Genomic DNA, 21042 nt, shown 5'->3' with positions numbered 1-21042 from the left:
GTCTAAATTCCGTACTTCACTCGGTAGCAGCAAATAAAATAAATGTTTTAGGGAAGCGTCTTCAGGCTGACGATAAAAGGTATGAGCTAGACTACGTGAGTTAATTTTCTCTAATGTACCAAAAATGCGCAAGTTACAGTAAAAACTAATTTCCCCTCCGAAAAATATCCACTGTAAAAGAAAGAGGCACAGAAGCCAATAACCAAATCCTAAACATTTGAAGAATTACTTTCCCCGGTTTCCTAACCCATTTGCGTAGTTTTGTACAGTTTATGTAGTGAGATGCATCCGTTCCATTGTGCATGACGGCAGCTACTGCCATAAAACAGTTAGTTCTCCCTTCATTGGAATATTTTCACATCAGAAAAAGAAACATCGAAGTGGTTTAAAGACCAAAAATAAAAATATTTACTCTTGGTAAAAATGTAAAGTAAAATATAACATTAAATATAGCATTGTAATGCATTCAGTCACATTCTCTAAGGGTTAAATAGATGGGGCAGTTGCTGGGTGTCCGTGGCATCTTCTCATCCTATTATATATATTTATAAGTTAGAAATGTTCTCGCAGCGTGGAGTTCACGATCACAGTGGTTGCTAACGCAGGCAGACAGTACGTTTCGTTCAGTACAGAGAGCTGTCGCAGCCCAACGTATTGTAGGGCGAGAGAAAAAGCTTGTCCGATGGCGGCTTCCCCGCCGAGGCAGTAGGGAGGCACAGGGTGCTCGCAGCTTTCTCCCGGCTCCGGAACGGCCCCCAGCTGAGGAAGGATGATTTCTTGGTGGCTTTTTGAGTCTTGGCTTTGTCGTTATCCATGGCCAAACAGACCAGAGAGTAGGTCTTCTGCATCCCGGCGTAGTATGTGGCACTCTTATTGTGCTGTTAAGGGAAACAAATGGAACGAGTATTAATTACTGAACACAAGCGATGATTGTGACGCTCTGTGTAACTCATCACATGCATTGGGGCGCATTAACGCTTCTTTTTTTGGAACTGGCTGATTCTAAGTAAAGGGGTTTTTAAACAGCTGGATCCAACTCTCTTACCATGCTAGACGATGACTCCTGAGGGCTGACCACCTGAATCTCCACACCTTCTTCCTTTAATCCTTTCATCAAAGCCATGACTTCATTTATACTCTTCCACTTACAGTCCACAGCCCCCACCGATACAATGTAATCTCCTTCTTTCAGTCCTTCTCTCTGCAAACGAATGGGTTTCCAATCAGATTACTGTGTATGCATGCATGTGCGCGCATGTGGAGGGGGTCTCGACACACAGCTGTGGACTGCTAAACTCTAACATCTTGTAGGCATTATACACAAAAGGGCAGGATCGAGACCACAGACATCTTGCTGGTAAATCTCATCATAGATCAGAAAATGCAGGGACTTGTTGGCATTAGTTTAATTATGCCTGGATTGGTTCCGGAAGCACGTGTGGCTATACCATTTACTTACCGCGGCGGGGCACAGGGGGTCCAGGGAGGTCACTTGCACCGGACAATCCCCCTTTAAGATAAATCCCAAGTCTCCATCTTCAGTGGTCAGATGGATCTTCCTTGGGGCCGTCCATCTCTGCTTGGCTGAGAACACCGACATTGGCCCCTGATGAGTAGAAAATGCATATTTAATATAAAGCCAACATACTTTATATCCTTCATATTAATTGTAAAGGCATTTTATAAGTCAAAAACCTCATGTTTAGGGTTTATATATCTGTCCTTAAAATCCCTGACAGAAGATCCCAGCGCTACGTACCAGTCGCTGAAACAGGTCGACTACTTTGACTCGGGAAAGCTGAGGGGGGATACTTTCCGCTTTAAACTCTGTGTTACCTAGGAAACAAAATATACAGATTATAACAAATCCTAGAACTATTCATTCACAAGATAAGCCACTTCTCCATCAGCCTTTTCCAATGTCATGTGACTGGTGGAGGACCTTTTCATGATATATTCCACCCCGATTCCTTACAAACTGTACTCCCAAATATATACATCTAATGTATCAATATATAGATATCAATATAAGTTTCTCACTAACGATCGCTCAATCAATAAGGCTTTATTATTCCAATGCTAAGCAGCTCAACTTGTGCTCTCTGCAAGTGTTGCGACATGATGTATCGATCATACTTCCTATAGCCTGCAACTGAAATCTGTACGGGAACGAGCTCTCAATCTGCCTCTCAATTAGCAGGACAAAGCATTAAAAGTGTCACGGCACCTACCGACAAGCTCCGGAGCCACTAATACACTGAGGAAGTCGTCCGGCCTCTGGTGTTGCGAGTGTTTGAGCTGGGACCTCTTCAGGAAGGCAGAGAGGAGCTCCTGGAGGACATCGATCTGCCTCAGTTTGCTGCACAAGTTGGACAATCGGATGGCTTCTTCATGGCTTCCGATGGCTTTATTCAGATGTGCCTTCCCTGCAACACAAACAGTGTGATGCAAAGACTAGTTAACACACAGAGCCTCTCCGTGTATTGTCTGCCTCACAAGGGAATTAATGTCTTGTAGGACTCTATGTCGCACTTTTGAAGGCCAGAGGAGAGAGGAGTTACACCAGAGGACATGAGTCCATTACATTGGGACCAAATAGTTGGGTACTTAAGTAGCCAGATGTGCGTTCCAAGCCATAAAACACATCATGACCCCATAGACAAAGGAGAGATGTGCGCATGCATACAGGTATAGAGGGGGTGACTGGTTACCTATCTCAGTGCGCTGCTGCTTGTCCTTCAGTATCATCTGAGCAGTAAGTCCTTCCGGCATAGAATCATAAAGCTGGGACAGGCACTTCTCCTGCTTATCTTCATCATCACTTGGACTCACTGGGAACAAGCAAGATAGTCCATTATGTGACATGACTACGAATGTCATCCTATACGCCCAGCGGTCATCCATCAAACCTCATGAACCTCAGTTACAAGTATGAAAAAATTTCCATGGATTAAACAGTTAAGTGACTTACACTGGTGATCGATCATCATTATTGACACAAAGAAATGGGCCAGGGCTTTGTAATGCTCCGCTTTGACTTGCACCATGACGGCCCATGAATAAGGGACGTTCTCCTTGATGGGTGCCTGGCTCATGGCGTTGAAGACTTGCATGTGAACTTTGCTGACCTGCAAAATAATGACACGTAAATAAGTGCATACACTAATGCTTCATAATTTCTACATGTCTGTTTAACCGGCAGAAAATATTTTGCCTGACATGACATGCTGAAGAAACAGATTCCGGCCCTTATGGCCTCCTATTCTTTTTACAACAGCATTGACCCAAAGATTTTTTTTTTTTTAACCCCTTAATGACAAAGCCCGTACATGTACGAGCTCAAAATGGATGGTTTTCAATGTGTTTAGAGACCGCCCATTGCCGGGGGTTTAAGGGCTTTAAGGAGCGCCAAAGGACACAACCTAGTATTTAAGATATAACTCCTTGTGGTAGCCGACATCAGCAGCAGCCTGTGGCAGAACCTGCATCCTCTCATCAACTTCCAGCCCTTATGTACTCTGAAGACCCTGCAAACGTCACTTGCAGCCCACAAACACCCAATTCCAGAACACTATAGATTGTAAACGCACTAAGTACCTTTTCGGCTTCTTGAGCCACTTTTGCCAGGGTACAAAATTCATTCTGTATCCCGGATAAGATGATTTTCTCGAAGTAACATTCGTGGGCTTCCGCCAGCAGCATCTTGATGAGCGCGCCCAGCATGGCGGGACTCATGTCGTAGCTGGGGCAGTGGGTGAAGGTCTCCTTCAGGTAGGCGAGGACACCTGCGACAGAAACCACGTAAGGCTACAAGACGGAGCTTCGGAGCAAACATCCAGCCACACACAGAGCACCGCTAGCTACTCCGGATTATTTCATTCCTATTTCAGCAACTTTTCAAATTCAACGTGTAGGAGCGCCATTAAACAGAAGTTATGTGGCAGGTATAGTTCTGCGGCTCAGACCCAGTTATTCTAAGGACAAGCTGACCCTTCCCTAACAGGTCCCGATTAAAGCCCCGGGCTCTTAGCCTTCCCCAATCACGGCATGCACGTTGTCGCTGAATTGCCCCAAATTCCATTCTTTGTTGGAACGTGTAATCTAAGGCTTCACATAGCTTGGTACGGCAAGCAAACATTGTCAACAAGACCCGGAAGGTCCTGCATACTCACTAACTGGTTAGACTAGTATCCAGCAGGGTTTATACGGCAAGAGGCTGGCGTTCTCAGGCTGTAACATGCCGACTGCCGCTGGCTTTAGCCAATAGACCTATCCCCAAACACCTGGTATACCCAACACTTGGCTTATTAATTGTCTGGCCACTTTAAGCTTTACTCTGGTTTGCAGGTCAGAGGTAGCAGGAGCTGAACTCTTTGGACAGAAGAGGTTTTAAAGGTCATGTGTAGATAATCATTAACTAAAGTAAGCAAAAAGGAGCCCAGCAATGGCCGCCGCTGTAATCAGACGGCAGCAATGGGTGGTTTGGATGGGCACAGTTTGGAGAAGCAACATTAACCTTAACATCCATTTAGTGTTAACGTTATTAAAGCCACAAGTTGCTCCCCCGCTTTCCTCCCACTAAAATAACGAAGAATTCTCGCTGACGGCAGAGAAACGTGCCAGCCGTCACCGCCTTACGCGTTCCACTGGAAGGAGGATCGGGGAGGCAATCAAGAAACGAACAAATATTTGCTTGCGCTAAGACGGATTTTTAAAATGCAAGCTTGCAAATGAAAACTTTCCTAAGATACGCCATGTCTCGTTACCAAACACGCATTTCCGCGGGTATTGGTAATAAAACAGACGTTAGAATAAGTGCAGCCTCTCTGACCTACTCCTGCTGCGTTCCCATAAGGGTGTGGATGGTCACGTCGCTGCTCCGCGGTAGAACGTTCCAGCTCGTTCTCTTCTATATTTCACTTGTGGTTTACTTGACTTCACAAATAGAACGAGTTAATCATTACCCTTAAGGTTCAGGCAGGCGGCGTGTTGACACCGTGAAGCGCATGCCTAGCTATTCAAACATTCCTTATCGCAAACATGTTTTTTTCATTTTGTTTCTAGAAGTCCACAGAGCCCTTCGTCGCCCCAACGCAAGACGCATTATTCACGTGCGCATTACCTGCGGCTCTCTGGAAAGCGCCGATCGCCTCTTCCAAACCGGACTGCGTCTGGCGGTTACACCGCGTCCCGATCTGCGTGTACAGCGCCGCAATGTTGAATAAAGTGCTTGCCTTCTCCAAGGAGATATTCGGCTGGCTGACGGGGACCCCTGTAAATGAATCGTACCTAAAACAGAAAGAGGACGCCATGAGCTGTGGCCACGCAAAGCCCCCCATTACAGAGCCTGTCTATGTATAAAAGCGTATAATGCCTGGTTCGACCACCCTTTGTAATAAAGATTACATTTTTTCCCATGTTTCGCTAACAGGATTTGGGTGGAGGAGGGGAGATGCCTTTTGTTTTTCCTCCCCGGTGTTCATGGTCACAGGTGGCTGCAGGCCTGAGCACTAACCTCGCTTGGATTGCTTCACTTTTTAAAGATGATGAATTAGAAACACAATGTCCATTAACAGTGTTTATGCTGCAACCATGACAATGGCTGCACTTTAAGTACCATTAACCCTTAATTCACTTAAAGAAACCAGACCACAAAATAATGCAAAAAATAGAAAATTGAAGGAGTTCAAGGGAGGGTGGAATGCTTCGGAAATGTATATTTTTTTCTATGTGGACCTGGCAGCTTATTAGCATTATACGCAGACGGATAAGGGTAATGTATGTTGATTTAAAAAGCGGAGGCTTACCAGGTGAAAAGGATTCCCATGTTCCTGCAGGACGGGAAGAATCGGTTCTCCAGATACCCCAGGTGCTGGAAGTAACCCACCAGTAACTCAACTCCGGCTTCATCCCGGCTGGGGGTCCGACAAGCCTGCGAAAGAAATATCAAAGCTTAACACCCAAAGCGTCTGCAAACCATGGAAAGGCAGGGGTTTCAGGGAAAATTATGTTTCGGAGACTGGAGGTTTCCTAACAGCGCCTCGACATAAAGGAGGTGACAGCACCAACACATGCACCGTGCACACATTCGCGATCAAGGAGGTGTGTGGGTAAACCACATTAACAGAGAACGTCCAATTCTGGCCCCTAACAATCTTACCAACTATGTGGAAACAGGAGCTCTGATGAAGTTCAATTGCAAATCAACTGTGGTGACTACAATGGCCTCCACCTTCAGCCTCCAAAGCAAGTCACCATCGCCCCTCACCTATAACTCATCATCCTCACACATACGATCTCTACCTGTCTGAGGTCCATGAGGTCAGCCAACTCGCTCTCATAATCCGATCCGTCTTCACTGTAATGCTCCAGGATGAAGTCCTACAACAAGTACAAGAGACATGGTCAACGTGCTGCTCATACAACTTACTTTCACTATTAGATCTAAGATCCCGTCCCTGATACCAGACATTCGAACCAAAGCTCTGATCTGATTAACTTTGCTCCACTTCCAGCAAGTTTCTGTTTAGTGAATATGAGTGAACTCACATCCACCTCGAAACAGATCACAACGTATTTCATACCACCTTGCGGCCAATTAGCAACACTGTAATCATCGGGATTCTGTATCCGACTTCCCGTCCCAAAACAAACAGGGCTTGTTGTGACAAATCATTGTAAATTCCTGCCAACTGATAAACACGTTAATCTAAAAGGGTTTCTGTTCTATTGATAATTAACCCAAAAAGGCCCTTTTATTGTTCTCAGTACACGGATAAATACGCTTACATCGACATTTAAACAGTCCTATTTATAGACAGGAGATACTTGGCTTATCGGGGACGAATCCTAAATACTTCACGGATTAATCACCGCCAATAAAACCTGTACTTATTGCTGGGAGGTAACAGCAGCGGCTGCTTAAATATCGCCCGTGAGTTTCTCCGCTTCCTTTAAGTGGAGGGCGTAGTGAACGGTGAGTCAAAGCTCGACATGGAAGTTGCTGGAAGCGTGTGACAATTAGCATGATACACAAACACATCTGACGCTTCAGTAGTTTCACGTCAAGGTGAAAGATGTGATAAGCCAGCATCTCCCTTTCTATAAATAGAATATATATATGTGCCGTTTCGGCCGGGATTGCGTAAGGAATTAAATGAACGCCTTCTAACGCGACACGACGTGAGGAATGCATCCTTCATATGTATAGATATATACATTTAAAAATATATTGCGTGCATGTATACACAATAATGGTTGGATGGGAGGTATCCATGCATTACCCAAGACAGCAAGAGACTACCTTGAGATTGCCGTTTAGAAGACATGTCCGTCATACGCATATCTATGTACAATGACGCAGTTACCTTGAACGCCGTAGTGAAATCCACATCTTTTGTCTCCTTGAGCCCTAAAGGGATGAGCGGCATGTTGGAGTTCTGCCTACAAGAAAACGGGAAGAAAAAGGTAAAAAAAGAACAGCTTACATCGCATGTAAGAGCCGGTCTCCAGTATACATACAATGTCCATTTAAACAGGGGGGGATAGTTGCACTAGCAATAGGTCTGCTTATTTTTACCGTCATGCTGTCAAGCTAGAGCTTTCAAACCACAAACTCAAAGACAATGAAAACTAAGCCAAGTCATGCTTCGCACCCGTTTGCCATTCGGCCCGATTCCCAGGAAGCCTGACACAAAAGGCATGTTTATCTTATTGTATGGCTGGACGTGTACGCCTCGCCCGTCTATAAGAATGAAGAGCACGTAACTCCGCCGAGAGGATTGTGCTCCTGGCGCTAAACTATTTATCTCTGTATTCAGAAAGACGCTTGGTATTTTAATCATTCCTTAACTCGGCAAACACAAGTGTGCTCATTGTAATTGCGCAACTTTAAACAGAATAGGTTTATTAAAATAACACCTAGTTTCAGCCTCTGTCTAAACCCTCTTCCCCGGCACCAGGGCCGTACCCGATCTGAAACTATAAATATTCCATACAATTCCAATGGTGGACCAACTGGTTTAAGGAAAGCATTGATGGGCATAAAGCTCACTTGAAGGCCAAGGGTTAACCAGGAGCTGATGACAGACACTCCATTAAGCAGTTAGACCCCCATTATCTAGAGCCAGGCTACTTCTGCGCTCACAAAAAGAATACCTTAAAAATAGCCAGGCGGCCAGAAACGCTGACTTAAGAATTATTATCTGTAGACGCAGATACGGCCCTTTGGTAAATAAAGGCACGGCTAGAAATATGCAGTTTGTGGTCGGGTTAACGCGATGATAACCAGCGTGGGGGGGGGTAAAGGCTCTGTTCAGCAGCGTAAGCCCAATCTTATCTAATAAATATTTCAAATATTTATCAGCGTAGTCAAGAAATCCGTGCCTTAACTACCAAGTCATAAAGGCGGTATCGCAGGCTTACTCGTTGTGTTGATAAACCTCCACCGAGATGTTGAGACGTTCGAGCTCCTCCTTGAGGACCTGCAGGTTTGAGTTCACAAAGCTCAGCTCCAGAAGGACCTGCTCGCGAATTTTATTGTTCGTCGTTGCCCTGGGGATTCGGGAAGGAAAAGCGGCATTGAGATATTTACAGATATTTACCCAAAACACCCAAGAATTTTTTACCCGTGTCCGCTAACAATTTTTCATGGTAAAGTTTGAACAAAAGGAGGAAAAAAACTATTTGTGATAAAAATTCTAGGATTTGTCACTAGTGGGGATTTTGCTTGATCTATGCAGACATTTAATTAATAAATTAGTATTCCTGCGGACACAGACACTGCGAGTTGTTTTGATCACCGTGTTCTTCCAATAATACGTGGGATGGAGGACACTACAATCCCGGTCCCTGCGCCGTGCCACGTGTACACACTTAGGCGAACGATGACAAACTCACAAAGGGACAACATGTTTCTAACTTGAGGGCAACATTGTTTCCCTGACAGGTCTACGTGACGGCCTGAAGCTATGGCGTCAGATACCGTGTTCCAGATCTCACGAACTTCTCTTACTGAAAGCGGGGAAGGCGGCTTCTTCGCACAGCCATAAACTGAGGATCGGGGGATTAAAGCCAAGGGGCTCCCTTTGTGAGCAGCCGTGAAATCTCTTGGGATGTAAATAAGGTTGGATTTAACGTCTTGGCAACTACCTTACATTTAATTCTAATTGTCTAGCAGGGAGTCGAGAACATCTCCACCTTCTGAACTAGAGGCTGTAGCCAACATCTACCAGAGTTACGGCTCATCCCATCACATGCGAGACATCACATACCCCAATTATATATATATTGGCCAAATTATACAACTTTAGCATATGATCTAATTATTTGAAAGAGACTGCCGAGTTTGGGGAAGGTTAATGTTTACAGGACACCCAGCATTCTGCATTAAGCTGCTTGGTTGTTAATGAAACGTTTGGAGCCTTCAGCTTTTCCTTAAAGCTTTGAGCTTATTGTTCCTCAGTAAAGAGCGAGGGGGGTACCTTACCGGGCAATTACCACAAAACCTGCATATCTAATGACAGGATAGTATTTTAATACCTGTCCGTAGGAGAGGTCATCACAACAGGTCAACGATGACTTTAGGTGGCGGAGCCGCCAGTCACTATTTTGATTACTGAAAACCCAAGAATTAGGCCACATCTTCCCTGCTCGTTAAAGCCTATTTTGGAATTTATATTTACGTGTATAATTTGACAGCTTTTTTATTTTTTTTTTTAAGCTTAAGCTCCAGGCCTGGAAAATTTAAGCCAACGCTGGTTCGTCTTCACCAGAGGGTTTAGTATTTTTCCAGCACAGAGGTACTTGGTATTGTTGTACGGCGGAGGGGGAGTCACCTATGAATGAACTGTTGCCACAATCAAAGCGCTGTTTCTGTGTGTTCATTAGGCAGCATCTGCTGGGAATCTGCTCTGGGAACCAGGGGCCGGCAGAACAAAGGCTTTATTTTGTTGCTTTCGCAGAGGGGAGGGCTGAGGCGCTGGGAACTTACCGCAGAAGGTTTTCGGCTCCTGCTCTCATGCGCATCGCTTTCAGGATCTGGTTGTTCAAGCCGGCTCTCTTATTCTGGAGTTTGCTGCGGCCGGTCTGCGCGACGGATTTTCCCTGTGGATGAGAAAGCAAAAAGCCGGTCAGATACAAATCCCCAGAAAACCAACAACATCTTAAGTGCTCAACCCCTGGCTGCACTAACCCATCCATAAGCGTGTGACTTCAGTTCCCATAAATTATAACATTTAAAATGAGCGGAGGAAGCAATTAAGGGGCGCACGCATAACTTCCTGTTGTGTTTGAGCTCAGGAAGTCTTTCCAACTATTTCAGATATTCTTGTCCTGTTGACATGCATTTTGTCAAAATATATATAGTAAGAAGCCATTTTCATGCCGTTTTCGTTTAAATGGCGTGGTGAGCGTAAAAGTTTCTTTGTATAAGTATTTCCTAGCATGTCCCCCGGCCTCAGTCATTGGTCGCATTGTGTATTGTTTACCACGGCTTTTATGCATTTTATTGCCCTGGTTATTTTTTAACAGTGCTTTAAAGTCCCCATAACCTGAGTCACTCGGCATTAAAAGACGATGAAGGGCTCCTTGTGGGGCTGATGTCACCGGATAATGGTCCGTCGGCGTGAGGCAGCCCATTATCCGCCGACATCTATTTCAGAAGGACAGCGTCCTGACTTATATCTTCCTACCGCCAGCCGTAACCAGGGACTATAAAGGTGATTTATCCGGGAAGCCAAGCCGCAGAGCCATTGATATTTTTAAAGAGGCTAAAATGGGCAAATTGGCCGAGCTATTTTTAAAGTGTCTCGAACATTTTAAAGGCCGTATATCTAGTAAAGTATTTTTTCTACTGACTAAGGCAAGTTTAGTGTTATCGGGAGGTTATTCACAAGTTTAGAGACTTTGGTGAGCACCGCGTTCTTTATAGACCACTTTAGGCATCGATATACATGGATCCCAGATTCCCACCTTGGGCCATACGATTTACATCATTACAACCCGCCAAGCCTACCAGAACCAGATCTTTGCGATAGGATTAGAAACATTACGTTAAACGTAGGGCGTGCAAACAGCGCAAGTACCAGTCCCGCCGAGAGTCCCTTTGTTCGCACCCAGATAAGAGCGCGGCTATTATTCAAACATAGGGATTGTCTTGTTACAAAAAAGAATCTCATGCCCTTTCTGACATGGCAAACAATGGCTGGCAGGGGGACCCGATACTGGAGACAGGCCTGGAATGTGCCGCGGAGAAGTACAGGTATTGAACGCCTTCCAGTGAAATAAGAGCACTAATCTCTGATCACGGACTAATGACCACGATGATAAAGAGATTACGATCTTCGACATCTTGGCCTGAGAATGCCACCTGAGTGAACCGACGAGCTCCACCTTGTCCCATAAACATAATCAGGTCAAGAACATAAATTTGCCCTAAAGCTCCAAGGAGTAAACCAAACGCCCCTAGGAAGTGGCACAAAAGCCAAGGACGGAGCTTTTAGTCCTGAGAGGGCATTAGAGGACCAGCTTGACTTACAAATACCCCATGTAGAGAGAGGTCCAGCATGAAGGCTCACAATTGGCACTTATGGATTTGTGAGGCATATAGAATATGTGCATTGTGTGGATATACCACAGGTGTGAGTATATCATATATGTGTATAGCATGTGCGGGTGTGTACAGGATGCATTTTTGACCCAAGATATGATCTAGTTTTGACGATACTTGCTACAGGCAATGCTCAGATCATGACACTCCTCACCCTCAAGCATTTCTGTATACTTAAGAAAAATACTTTAATCTGCATGGCACACTTCACAAAAACAATTACCGTTCAATCTCCATAGCAACCGTTTGGCGCACGGAAACATTTACTTTGACAGTATTTTCCTTGATAAATATGTCTTGAGAACGTTACATCTTACTCCTAGCCGGCCGATAAAGCGCTCCGCGTATTTCAGATACATATGTGTGTATTTCTTACATGCGGCATGTTACAGTTACAACGGAAGAGATAACACCAGGGCATGAAAATGAAGGATTTGGGGAAATAATCTGTTTATGACTATCCGCTTTCTCCCATCGGGTTCATATCTGGGAATGAATCGGCTACAGAGAAGTACAAAGATCTGAAACCTGATCCGGCCAAATTCTTTTCAGGTGGAGGCGCTCGGTATCTGTTTGAAATGTTATCGCATTTCATTGTATCCACCGCTGTGATTTCTTCTCATTGTGGATCTCAAGTCAACAGGATCTCTCTGCTTGTCAATCAGCGACTGTTAACGACAGAATTCTTGACATAGCCCACCAGGATTGTTAACAAGCCGCGCCATGCATTCTACGACATTGTTTAATTACTATAGCGCGCTACACTTTCAGTGCTCGGAACGTCGCAATCCAGGGCCACAGATTTCAGCTTGGACCCTGGTTTATTCCATTATACCTCCCATTACCTCCGAGTGGGTAGTTAAGATCATCGGACTCCCAACTCAAGCATTTGTGACATACCGAGGAGCTGCTCAGCTGAAAATCATCCGCCATGCGTCAAGGAGAGGGAGTACGGGGATTATAGAAGCGATCTTTACAGGGAAAGGCATACTGGCCCATTGGGCTCTGAAGGAATAGTAAAGTTTCACAAGCGCTATGGTACAGAGGGCTCACTCAAAGTTAGTGTAAGAGGGATTTATATTCAAAAAGCAAACTTGAGTTGTCAATTTCCTTTTAGATGCCGGATTAATGAGCTACGGAGGAATAAATCATACATTCTGTATATAATTATAATGTGGCAGCCATGAGTTCATTAGGAGGCAGTACAGGTGCCGGGGGTTCTAAACCGACCAAAAAAAGCAGAACAAATACACAAACTAGCCGTGGAGTGTTTAAGAGGCTTTACTGATGAACGCAGAGATGCCTCCCATGTAGACGTAGGTCAGGTGCATGCTGGGATTTGCACTGCACACCTGGGGCAGCATCACCTGCCCCCCACAATAATCAAGTTGGGGACCCACCATATGGCTGGACTATCACAATGAACTTGCACCATTTGAGCAATCCCTATTATCTCTAGACTGTAAGCTCATGAGTCAAGTGACCTCCCTGTGCGGCAAAACCATTAAAACCCAAACAGCCCTATCTAGCCATAGACAATACCCGCAGATTGTGAGCTCTTTAGACAAGAGACAATTGGAAGTGAGGAAGATTAAGGACCCCCTGTTTGGAACTTAAAACAGGAAGGGAAATGGCTTAAACTGGGGCTGAATGTAGCAGATAACGCCCTTTGTTTGGTGCTTAGCGAGGTGTTAATGTTTAAGCGAAACAAACGGACTGTTACTCTAATAAAAAGATGTGATTAAAACTAAGGGGTCATTCTTACATCTCCCTGAATGGTGCAGCAAAAATAAGGCGAGATGTCTTCAGAAAGCATTTTTTGTGTTCTTATCCTCTATTTTTATTCTTTCCGGGTCAGACCGACTCCAGCAATAAAGGAGATCCCTATAAAGATGAACCCTGCCCACAAGAATATGGAAAGGATTTGAAAAGCTGGCGAAGGGCTGTGTTATTTACGTGCCGACCTCGGCGTTTAATATATTTACAAGCAGGCGGCTCTTTAAAGGCTGGACGCAGAAGGCGCTGCAAACGGCCGAGCCTCTAGTCTAGAACTATCGATTTAAACGTGTTTACAGAACGCATCAACATGGAATTCTATAAAAAGTTTATTGCGACTGAAAACGGAACGGAGTTTGTATATTAACCCGTAACTCGTCGAAAGCGACGTGGCACTTTTTTGTTGGCAATCCAAGGGTTAACATTCAAGTACACAGCCGGGTAAATCTGTGAAGGAAAAATATTGGGAAATAACCCTGTGATGCTCAGTGAGTACCAGCTGCCCCTTCCGAATCTCTAAACAGCCCCCCCCTACATCGTGTCTGGAGTTTCTGGATATAAAAGGGTTAAATCTCAGACTCTGAGAAGTAATTGAGAAGTCAAAGGAAATTCTTAGTGAAAGAACAGGACAGCGGCGATGTGAAGGAACAAAAGACCTGTTAAACCTGAAATGCGAGGTCCTCGGACTCTAAGATTATTAGGGCACTGACTCAACTTTCAGCTATTTTTATCCTATTTTAGTTAAAATTGTGTCAATCGTCGGGTCGTATCGGGCTGATGGGATACATCTTGGGGCTTTCATGGCTGGCAGGGACTATATATATATATATATATATATATCTTCCCTTATATAATCTGAACCCGACTCAGTCGTTAATTACCAGAGGCCGTGGTTGTATAGGACACAGAACATCTCCCCTCTACACACTTGTAGAAAGCGCTTCTCCCCTTAAATATGTTTTATTTATTTATAGGGACCGGGTTGTACTTATCCCTCCCCAGTAAGGTGTTTCCATCCTGATGCTAGAAAGCCGAAGTGTAAGCAAAGCCTTGGAAAGTTCTGTTTTATTACCAATGTCCATGATTGGGGAAAAGCCGGTGTTTCTGGAGCTTTGCGTGTCCCGGGTCTACCTCTGTAACAGGTGCCATTATTGAGCATGTAATACAACATGTAAGTTATTCCTCCCCGGTACCTCTCTGCTGGGTATGTACATCAATATTCGTCCCTTGGCTGGTGACCTTGAAAGGTCCATTGATTGGGGAAGACTAAGGAGATCCAGCCTTCATTTAGCTGCCCAATCCTTACTTCCGAGATAACAGGGATATGGCGGGCGGCACATTCTAGAGCGTGAACTGATGGGGGCTTGTTTGCATTTTTTATGAGCCCGCTAACTTCAGCGATCTTTCCAGGAGAATTAACTTGGACAATTGCATTGTTTGCGGGGAACATGGAAGGAGAGCCAATTAAACTAAAAAGGGTCTGAGCAATAAATTCACGGCTTCCAGATGACCCAACAGCACAGGCCCATCTCACCCGGGTTTGGTTCCTAGGAATCAAGGTATGCGCGGCATGTCTTAATCTGTACCCCACTGTTACCATTTTGGAGCTAATTACACGCCTACCGCTTCGTGTCAAGCCATCCCAGGCACTCGTGCCGTACACCATAACTCCCAGAACCATCAGCCAACCAGGTCATACAAGACCTGGGTTAAATACAGCGTCAAGAGGCTACCTAATTAGGATATTGAAACACTGCAAAATGTGTGGGTCATTAACAATGACCACGGAAACCAGAGCAAGGATCCTGCCAATAGCCCCCTTTTGCCCTAGAATTAAAAAAATCTGGTCCAGTGCCCCTCCCGGCAGCTCAGAGGAGCCCAGATGGGGCAGGAGCCGCTTTGGTCGTTATTGTGCAATCATTCAATTAAATAGAATTTGTCTGCAGATCATCATTTGGCCAATCCGGCTAAACCTGTACAGCTAATTGTGATTTCTGGAAACCGTATTCGATATTATATAGAATAACCCAGATCAAACACCAGGCATGAATACATCTCAAGCACTTGTGGCTCTCAGAGCAGCCGATCAGGTTAAAAGCTTCCTACCCCCGACAACTGAACGGCAACTAATGATCACAATTGGGGACCTTTTGTCTTCAAGGGTGCATGAAGATAACCGAGATAAATGAAAGGCTAAGCCGCAGAATCAGTTTGGGAAGATAATGATTGCATGGGTTCCGAGACTATACCCACTGAATAGATGGAAACCTGTAGAGCGATGGGGGGGCTGGGAGCAGTAAGGTCACAGAAGCTATAGAGCTGCCGAGGAGGTCAATGAAAATAACTTGTCCAGACAGAGTGACGGATCTGCGAGAGCTTCTGACGCAGTTACAGATCCTGCGTCTCAGCTATATGGATACAAGTGCAAACCGGCCGTCTGAGAAGATATCAGATCTACCACAAAGTGGGACTAATACCCCCGTCAACAAAATCAGTGGCATCTCATAAGACGCCCAACCCTGTGTATACATCCCATCGAGATCTCCATACGGAACCCTGACTATGCTGGCGTATTATCCATGACAAGCCCAAAAGAGTGATTTAACTGTTACTCACATCAGGATTCTGATACAAGGTGGTGGATACAAGAGGTCTGCTGTACAGCTATTTAACCCCCTGTACATGATCTGTGTGTATGGGATCGGTACACAAACAGGGCTGTTAGACCCAATTACAGACCAGCTAAAGCATTCTGGTTACGCTGACATCAACAGTGGCCACGTTGAAAGTAACCATGAAAACCGATATCAACATGAGTCACAGAAATAGGTGTAATACAGGGTTTAACTCCTGCATTACGCTGATAGCAGGCGCCCTGTACACTGCATACATAGAACACCAGAGCCCCTTCCTCCCAATATATTCAAACCCCTGGAGTCCACCACCATACAGAGCTGCCATATACCCTCCACCTGCATTACAACAAAACTAGAATGATGTACCCGAGAACTCTGTTTATCATAAGACTGCCCTGTTTTGGCTATCGTGACCTTTCCAGACTGATTAATGGGCATCCCAGGGTTTCAGAAACTAGCCTTCCAGGCACTGAGTTGGGTCACTACTAGTTAATACTCTGACTGCAAGACAAACCCCCCTAAATCAAGGACGGTTAATAAAAAACTGAGCACAAAGATCACACCAAGGGAAGGGATGAAGGTGCCGCTCACCTTTCTGAAGTAGCTCTGGTCCCTCAGAGACGTGCCCTTGGGGTCCATGGACAGTATGGTGTCCGTCATGTCTGGTGGTAGATTCGAGCAGGTGACACCGTCCCGGCAAGTCCTACAAATCCCAGCGTGGGGTATCTGTCTCTGCCAAAGAGAAATAGATCAGGTGCTATATATGCGATCACTGCTCCCTCCACAGCACTGTCTGCCTCGGCTCTGAGCTGCTCCCTGCCAAGCCTGGCTTTCTCAATGGTGGGGAGGAGCTAAATCCCAAGCTCCACCCACTGGTGACCTAGTCAGACACACCCCTGTGTACTGTTTACAGCTTAGACTTCAATAGACTTAATCTGCTGGTTTAAAGGGACATACACAGGTTACCCACAAGTCAAACTACCATCTAATGTATAATATATCTTATATAATATATATTAGTGGAGCGCATGGTCTCTGGCACACAGTTAAATAGAACCTATATTCTTTTAAATCCCAAATTGATTTTTTTCTAACAAAATTGGAAATAACCTATAAACACTTTAATAGGCTGAATTAGGCCTGAAATACAATTTGCTCAATGGGCCATTTTTTGTTACATTAGGGTAGCAGATTGATTTAAATTACTGTATCAAATTTTATTCTGTTAATTCTATTTTCTCTATTCCTGGGCATTTTACGGATGAATTGCATTCAACGCCTGGACAGGATGCAACATATTTGTAAACGCTCATAGTGTTTTTAGACAGAATTATCAGACTGCAAAACATTAAACTTCCTTCTGAAAACATGTATATCCTTGCTTCAGTAACAATGTATCAAACAAGCAATTCATCAAAGCCGATGTCACAGAATTACAGGAGAAACCAGATATTGTATGTAAACTGTCATCTCCAACAATAACTCCTATTATCCTCAGCTATTATCCTGCCAATCACGGTCACCCCCTCAGCGCTAGGGGGCATCACAGTCACATGATGGGCCGTTGTTGGATCTAAGGTTCTGGGTGAGTTTCTCTGCCACTTCACAGAAGAAACAGTAATTAGGAAGCCAGTAAAGTGGAAGCCCATTAACTATTTAATGACAAAGCCTCTGATAGGGGGACTTGTAAAAATGTACCCCCTTTCAGGCAACGATGACCCATGCCAGTAGCCCTCATTACAGTATATAAAGCCATCGTCATAGCAACCAATGGAGTGGGTTTTGCTCCAGCAAATTGCTCCAATTGCCCACTTCTCACCGTTATCATTCTGTATAACATAACCCCCCCCCCCCCCATTGACTGTGTGAGGCAGCGCATGGTCTGCTGTAAACTTTAGGTACACGAGATGTCTCATGCTTGCAGCGGGTCTGGATGCCTCGCAGGGCGTTTATCTCAGCCGTGTGTTATTAGACAGAGCTGACGTCTTCTCCGTGTCATTAAATCCCTGCCGGCCGGAGAATGTTCAAGGAGTTTCCCTGCACCCGGCTATCTGCCCCGGGATGAGATAATTTGCCTCCCTAACCCTCCCTGCGCAACCTCACAGCTCCCCGCCACTCCGGGGGGGTTTCTGGCCGAGAGCCGGTATCCATGCAAAACACACGGACAGCCGCCCTCCCATCTAACACATCACGTCAGACACGGCACACGTTACGGCTCTGATGTGAACTCCTTTGGGTAGTAAAAGCTCACAGGGGTTAAAGGTCCAAGCGTTGGGCTACACGCGTGTTCCGTGGAGCTCGGGGTTACACCGAGCCAGGAAGACGTGACAATATTTTCCTATATTTAACTACATATAAAGTATGTGTATTGATGCACTTGTGGATCTAAACATATCAGGGTGCCAGCTCACCATGGCAACTAGAAGCAACTTCCTGGCACCAAAGGGGTTATCCAAGGCCAGCATGAAACTGGCTCCCAGCCACATGCTTGCACCCCAAGAATCGCTTTTACCTGCCCTTAGCACACGTCGCCCAGCACGGCCCCCGCAGGGCACAACCCCATACGGTGCGTCCCACTGCATCCCCTGTAACAGATGTTCTGTATTTACAGCACCTTCGCTATGAAATATGCATGAAGCACAAGTGTTTCTATTGTATGACAAATGAAGCCGTTACACGGACACACTGGATTAAAGGACACGCTTCTGCAATGACAACACGGGTCACCGGAGCGTATTGCGTGCAGCGGCGCCTGACCTGTTTTTATCATAATTAATAAATGGAATTTCCCGGTAACTTCTCCATAGACAGAAGTCAGCACCAGGTAGAAAAAAAATAGAAAATGCAGAAAGACTTATAGAAAATATAATTTCCTTTTATTGATCAACATTGAATAAACATTTAAGACGAGCGCTGGACGTTTAGCTTCGTGACGCACTTGTACAATGTTAAAGCCCTTTTGTCGGCTGTATACACGTCCGTAATCCTCCCCTAATCTGTTACCGCTGGATATTTAGCATCCGCGTAGACAATTACACCGTACGCAGTGATTCATTACACGGCGAGGGTGCGGCGGATCCGTTACTGCAGCAGAAAAGTTGTCTTTTTTGCATCACATACTCCAGCTGTTAAGAGTTTAACTCTTTCGCTGCCGGGTCCTGCATTCCTGAGTATGGATTCATTTACTCAGAAGCCGCAGCAAACCTGACCTCTGTAGCTGTTTCTACATCCATCAAAAGCTCATAATTCACTCAAGCAGGTTCCATCAGCAGATACCCCGCACATCATGTTTACATTATATCATAGACAGGGGTGTACATGTTGCGCAGCACTAGTAGAGCATGTTTACTTGCACTCCTAGTAGCCACCTAGCATTGGTGGCAGAGGTTAATAAAATGAGGGAATTTATACATGCATGGTACGGACATATGTCACCAGAATTTAAAACAAGACTGAGGTTTGAGCCTTTGCAGCAGGGCTATATGGGGCCTGTATATTTTTCTATATACGTGGTACAATGTCAGGTTTTTTTTCCCTCAAGGGAGGTATTTTCCAACCATGTGATTTTATACTAGGTAATTTACTGAATTCCTCTAGGCTGCCACAACCCTAGTCAATGAAACCATAAAACACCGGCATAAATCACAGCTGACCTTCACACCCTGGCTTCTATGGACTACAGTTCCCACAATCCTGTGCTATCCGTCCACTCCTCACTGGATAGGGTCCCATTGGTGTTTTCATGACAACATGTCACAGCTTTAACAGGACAGGAAACCCAGGCAGGAACTCCTAAAACTGAAATAAAGGGATTGAAATCAGATGTGAAATTCAATAAAACTGAATTCCCAAAACTTTATTGAAAATACATTTAAGAACATTCAACACAATAATCATATGTATTGTAACATCCAATTAAATCTTTATGGACTATAATCTTGAAAAAACTAAACATTTTATTTTCAAACCCGCAAAGTTTCGAGTGAGCGCTGTGCACACGCGCCAGCAGTCCTGAATACTTGGGCCTTTATACATTTTTGCTGCAATTAAAACCTGCACATTGCAGATCAGAGACTAGCCACATGCTTAGTATTTACAAAAAACGCACGATGGCCAAATCTGGTATGGATCAAACATGTGCGAGTTTAGCCAACCAGGACCAGCTTGTAGTGAACACAGCACACTTATTAGAAATGTTTAATTCAGTTTATTGGCCCCAAATTAAAGCGCCATACACCATGCATTCTCACCTAACAGGAACTCCGCACTTTTCATGGCACTTATTAAATCAGCATACCAGAAAAGGTAATAGAGGGTATCTGCAAAGATAAGTTAGAGAACATGAAGAGGAGTAACAAATACATTTAGAGCATATATTCAATAATTACCAGGCAGATTAGGAAATTGTCTTGTTTTTGAAAGTTACGTTTTATTCTGTTTCTAACAAAAAAACAAATATGAAAGCAGTAAACACACAGATCCCCCCACAACCAGGATATTTAATGGTAATATAGAAAAAAAAATCTATATTATAAAACATACTAACCAAAAATGGCGCAATATCAAAATGAAAAACAAGCAAACCAAACATACCCTTAACCAAAAATCAAACCGCACGCACTCGCTAAACAGAAAACATAAGCACCAACCCAAAAACCCCACCACTACCACCAACCTGCACCCCAGCTATAACAAGGTGCAAATGAAGATTAGGGGCAGAAGGCAAGGCTTTTAAATGATAAGACACGCCTACCTGATGTAATGAGTAGGAGTGGCTTATCCTTTATAGCCCCTGTCTTCAGCCCCAACAATCATTTGCCTCCTGGTGGGGCTGGTGGGTGCATTGGTTAGTTGTGTGGTGGGTGCTGGTGGAATTTTGGTGTGTTTGTGAATTTTTTTTTTTTTTGTTAGCTGTGTGCGCTCTGGAATTTTATGGTGGTTTAGATTAGGGAATAATGCTAATTATTTTTTTAGAGTCTTAATTAAATTTAATTCGATAGAATGTCAGCGTTGAAAATGTTT

The 21042-nt window shown here is 44.6% G+C and overlaps 1 protein-coding gene across 1 annotated transcript; it reads right to left on the bottom strand.

Moving 5' to 3' along the window:
- Positions 1-587: 587 nt before the first annotated feature.
- RHPN2 (rhophilin Rho GTPase binding protein 2) lies at positions 588-16822 on the bottom strand. Its single transcript, XM_053449075.1, has 15 exons — positions 16612-16822; positions 9992-10104; positions 8425-8553; positions 7368-7443; positions 6304-6381; positions 5808-5932; positions 5123-5289; positions 3598-3785; positions 2972-3128; positions 2712-2831; positions 2232-2426; positions 1760-1836; positions 1460-1606; positions 1046-1201; positions 588-878 (listed from the first exon to the last, which is right to left on the bottom strand). Exons 1-15 carry the CDS (start codon positions 16678-16680, stop codon positions 624-626), a joined length of 2052 nt encoding a protein of 683 aa, XP_053305050.1. The 5' UTR covers positions 16681-16822; the 3' UTR covers positions 588-623.
- Between the last annotated feature and the right edge of the window lie 4220 nt (positions 16823-21042).

This window comes from Spea bombifrons, chromosome 10 (genome assembly GCF_027358695.1).
Source record: "Spea bombifrons isolate aSpeBom1 chromosome 10, aSpeBom1.2.pri, whole genome shotgun sequence".
In the NCBI taxonomy this organism is placed as follows: domain Eukaryota; kingdom Metazoa; phylum Chordata; class Amphibia; order Anura; family Pelobatidae; genus Spea; species Spea bombifrons.
The sequence above is the reverse complement of the archived record's forward strand: the minus strand, read 5'-3'. Positions and strand labels throughout refer to the sequence as shown.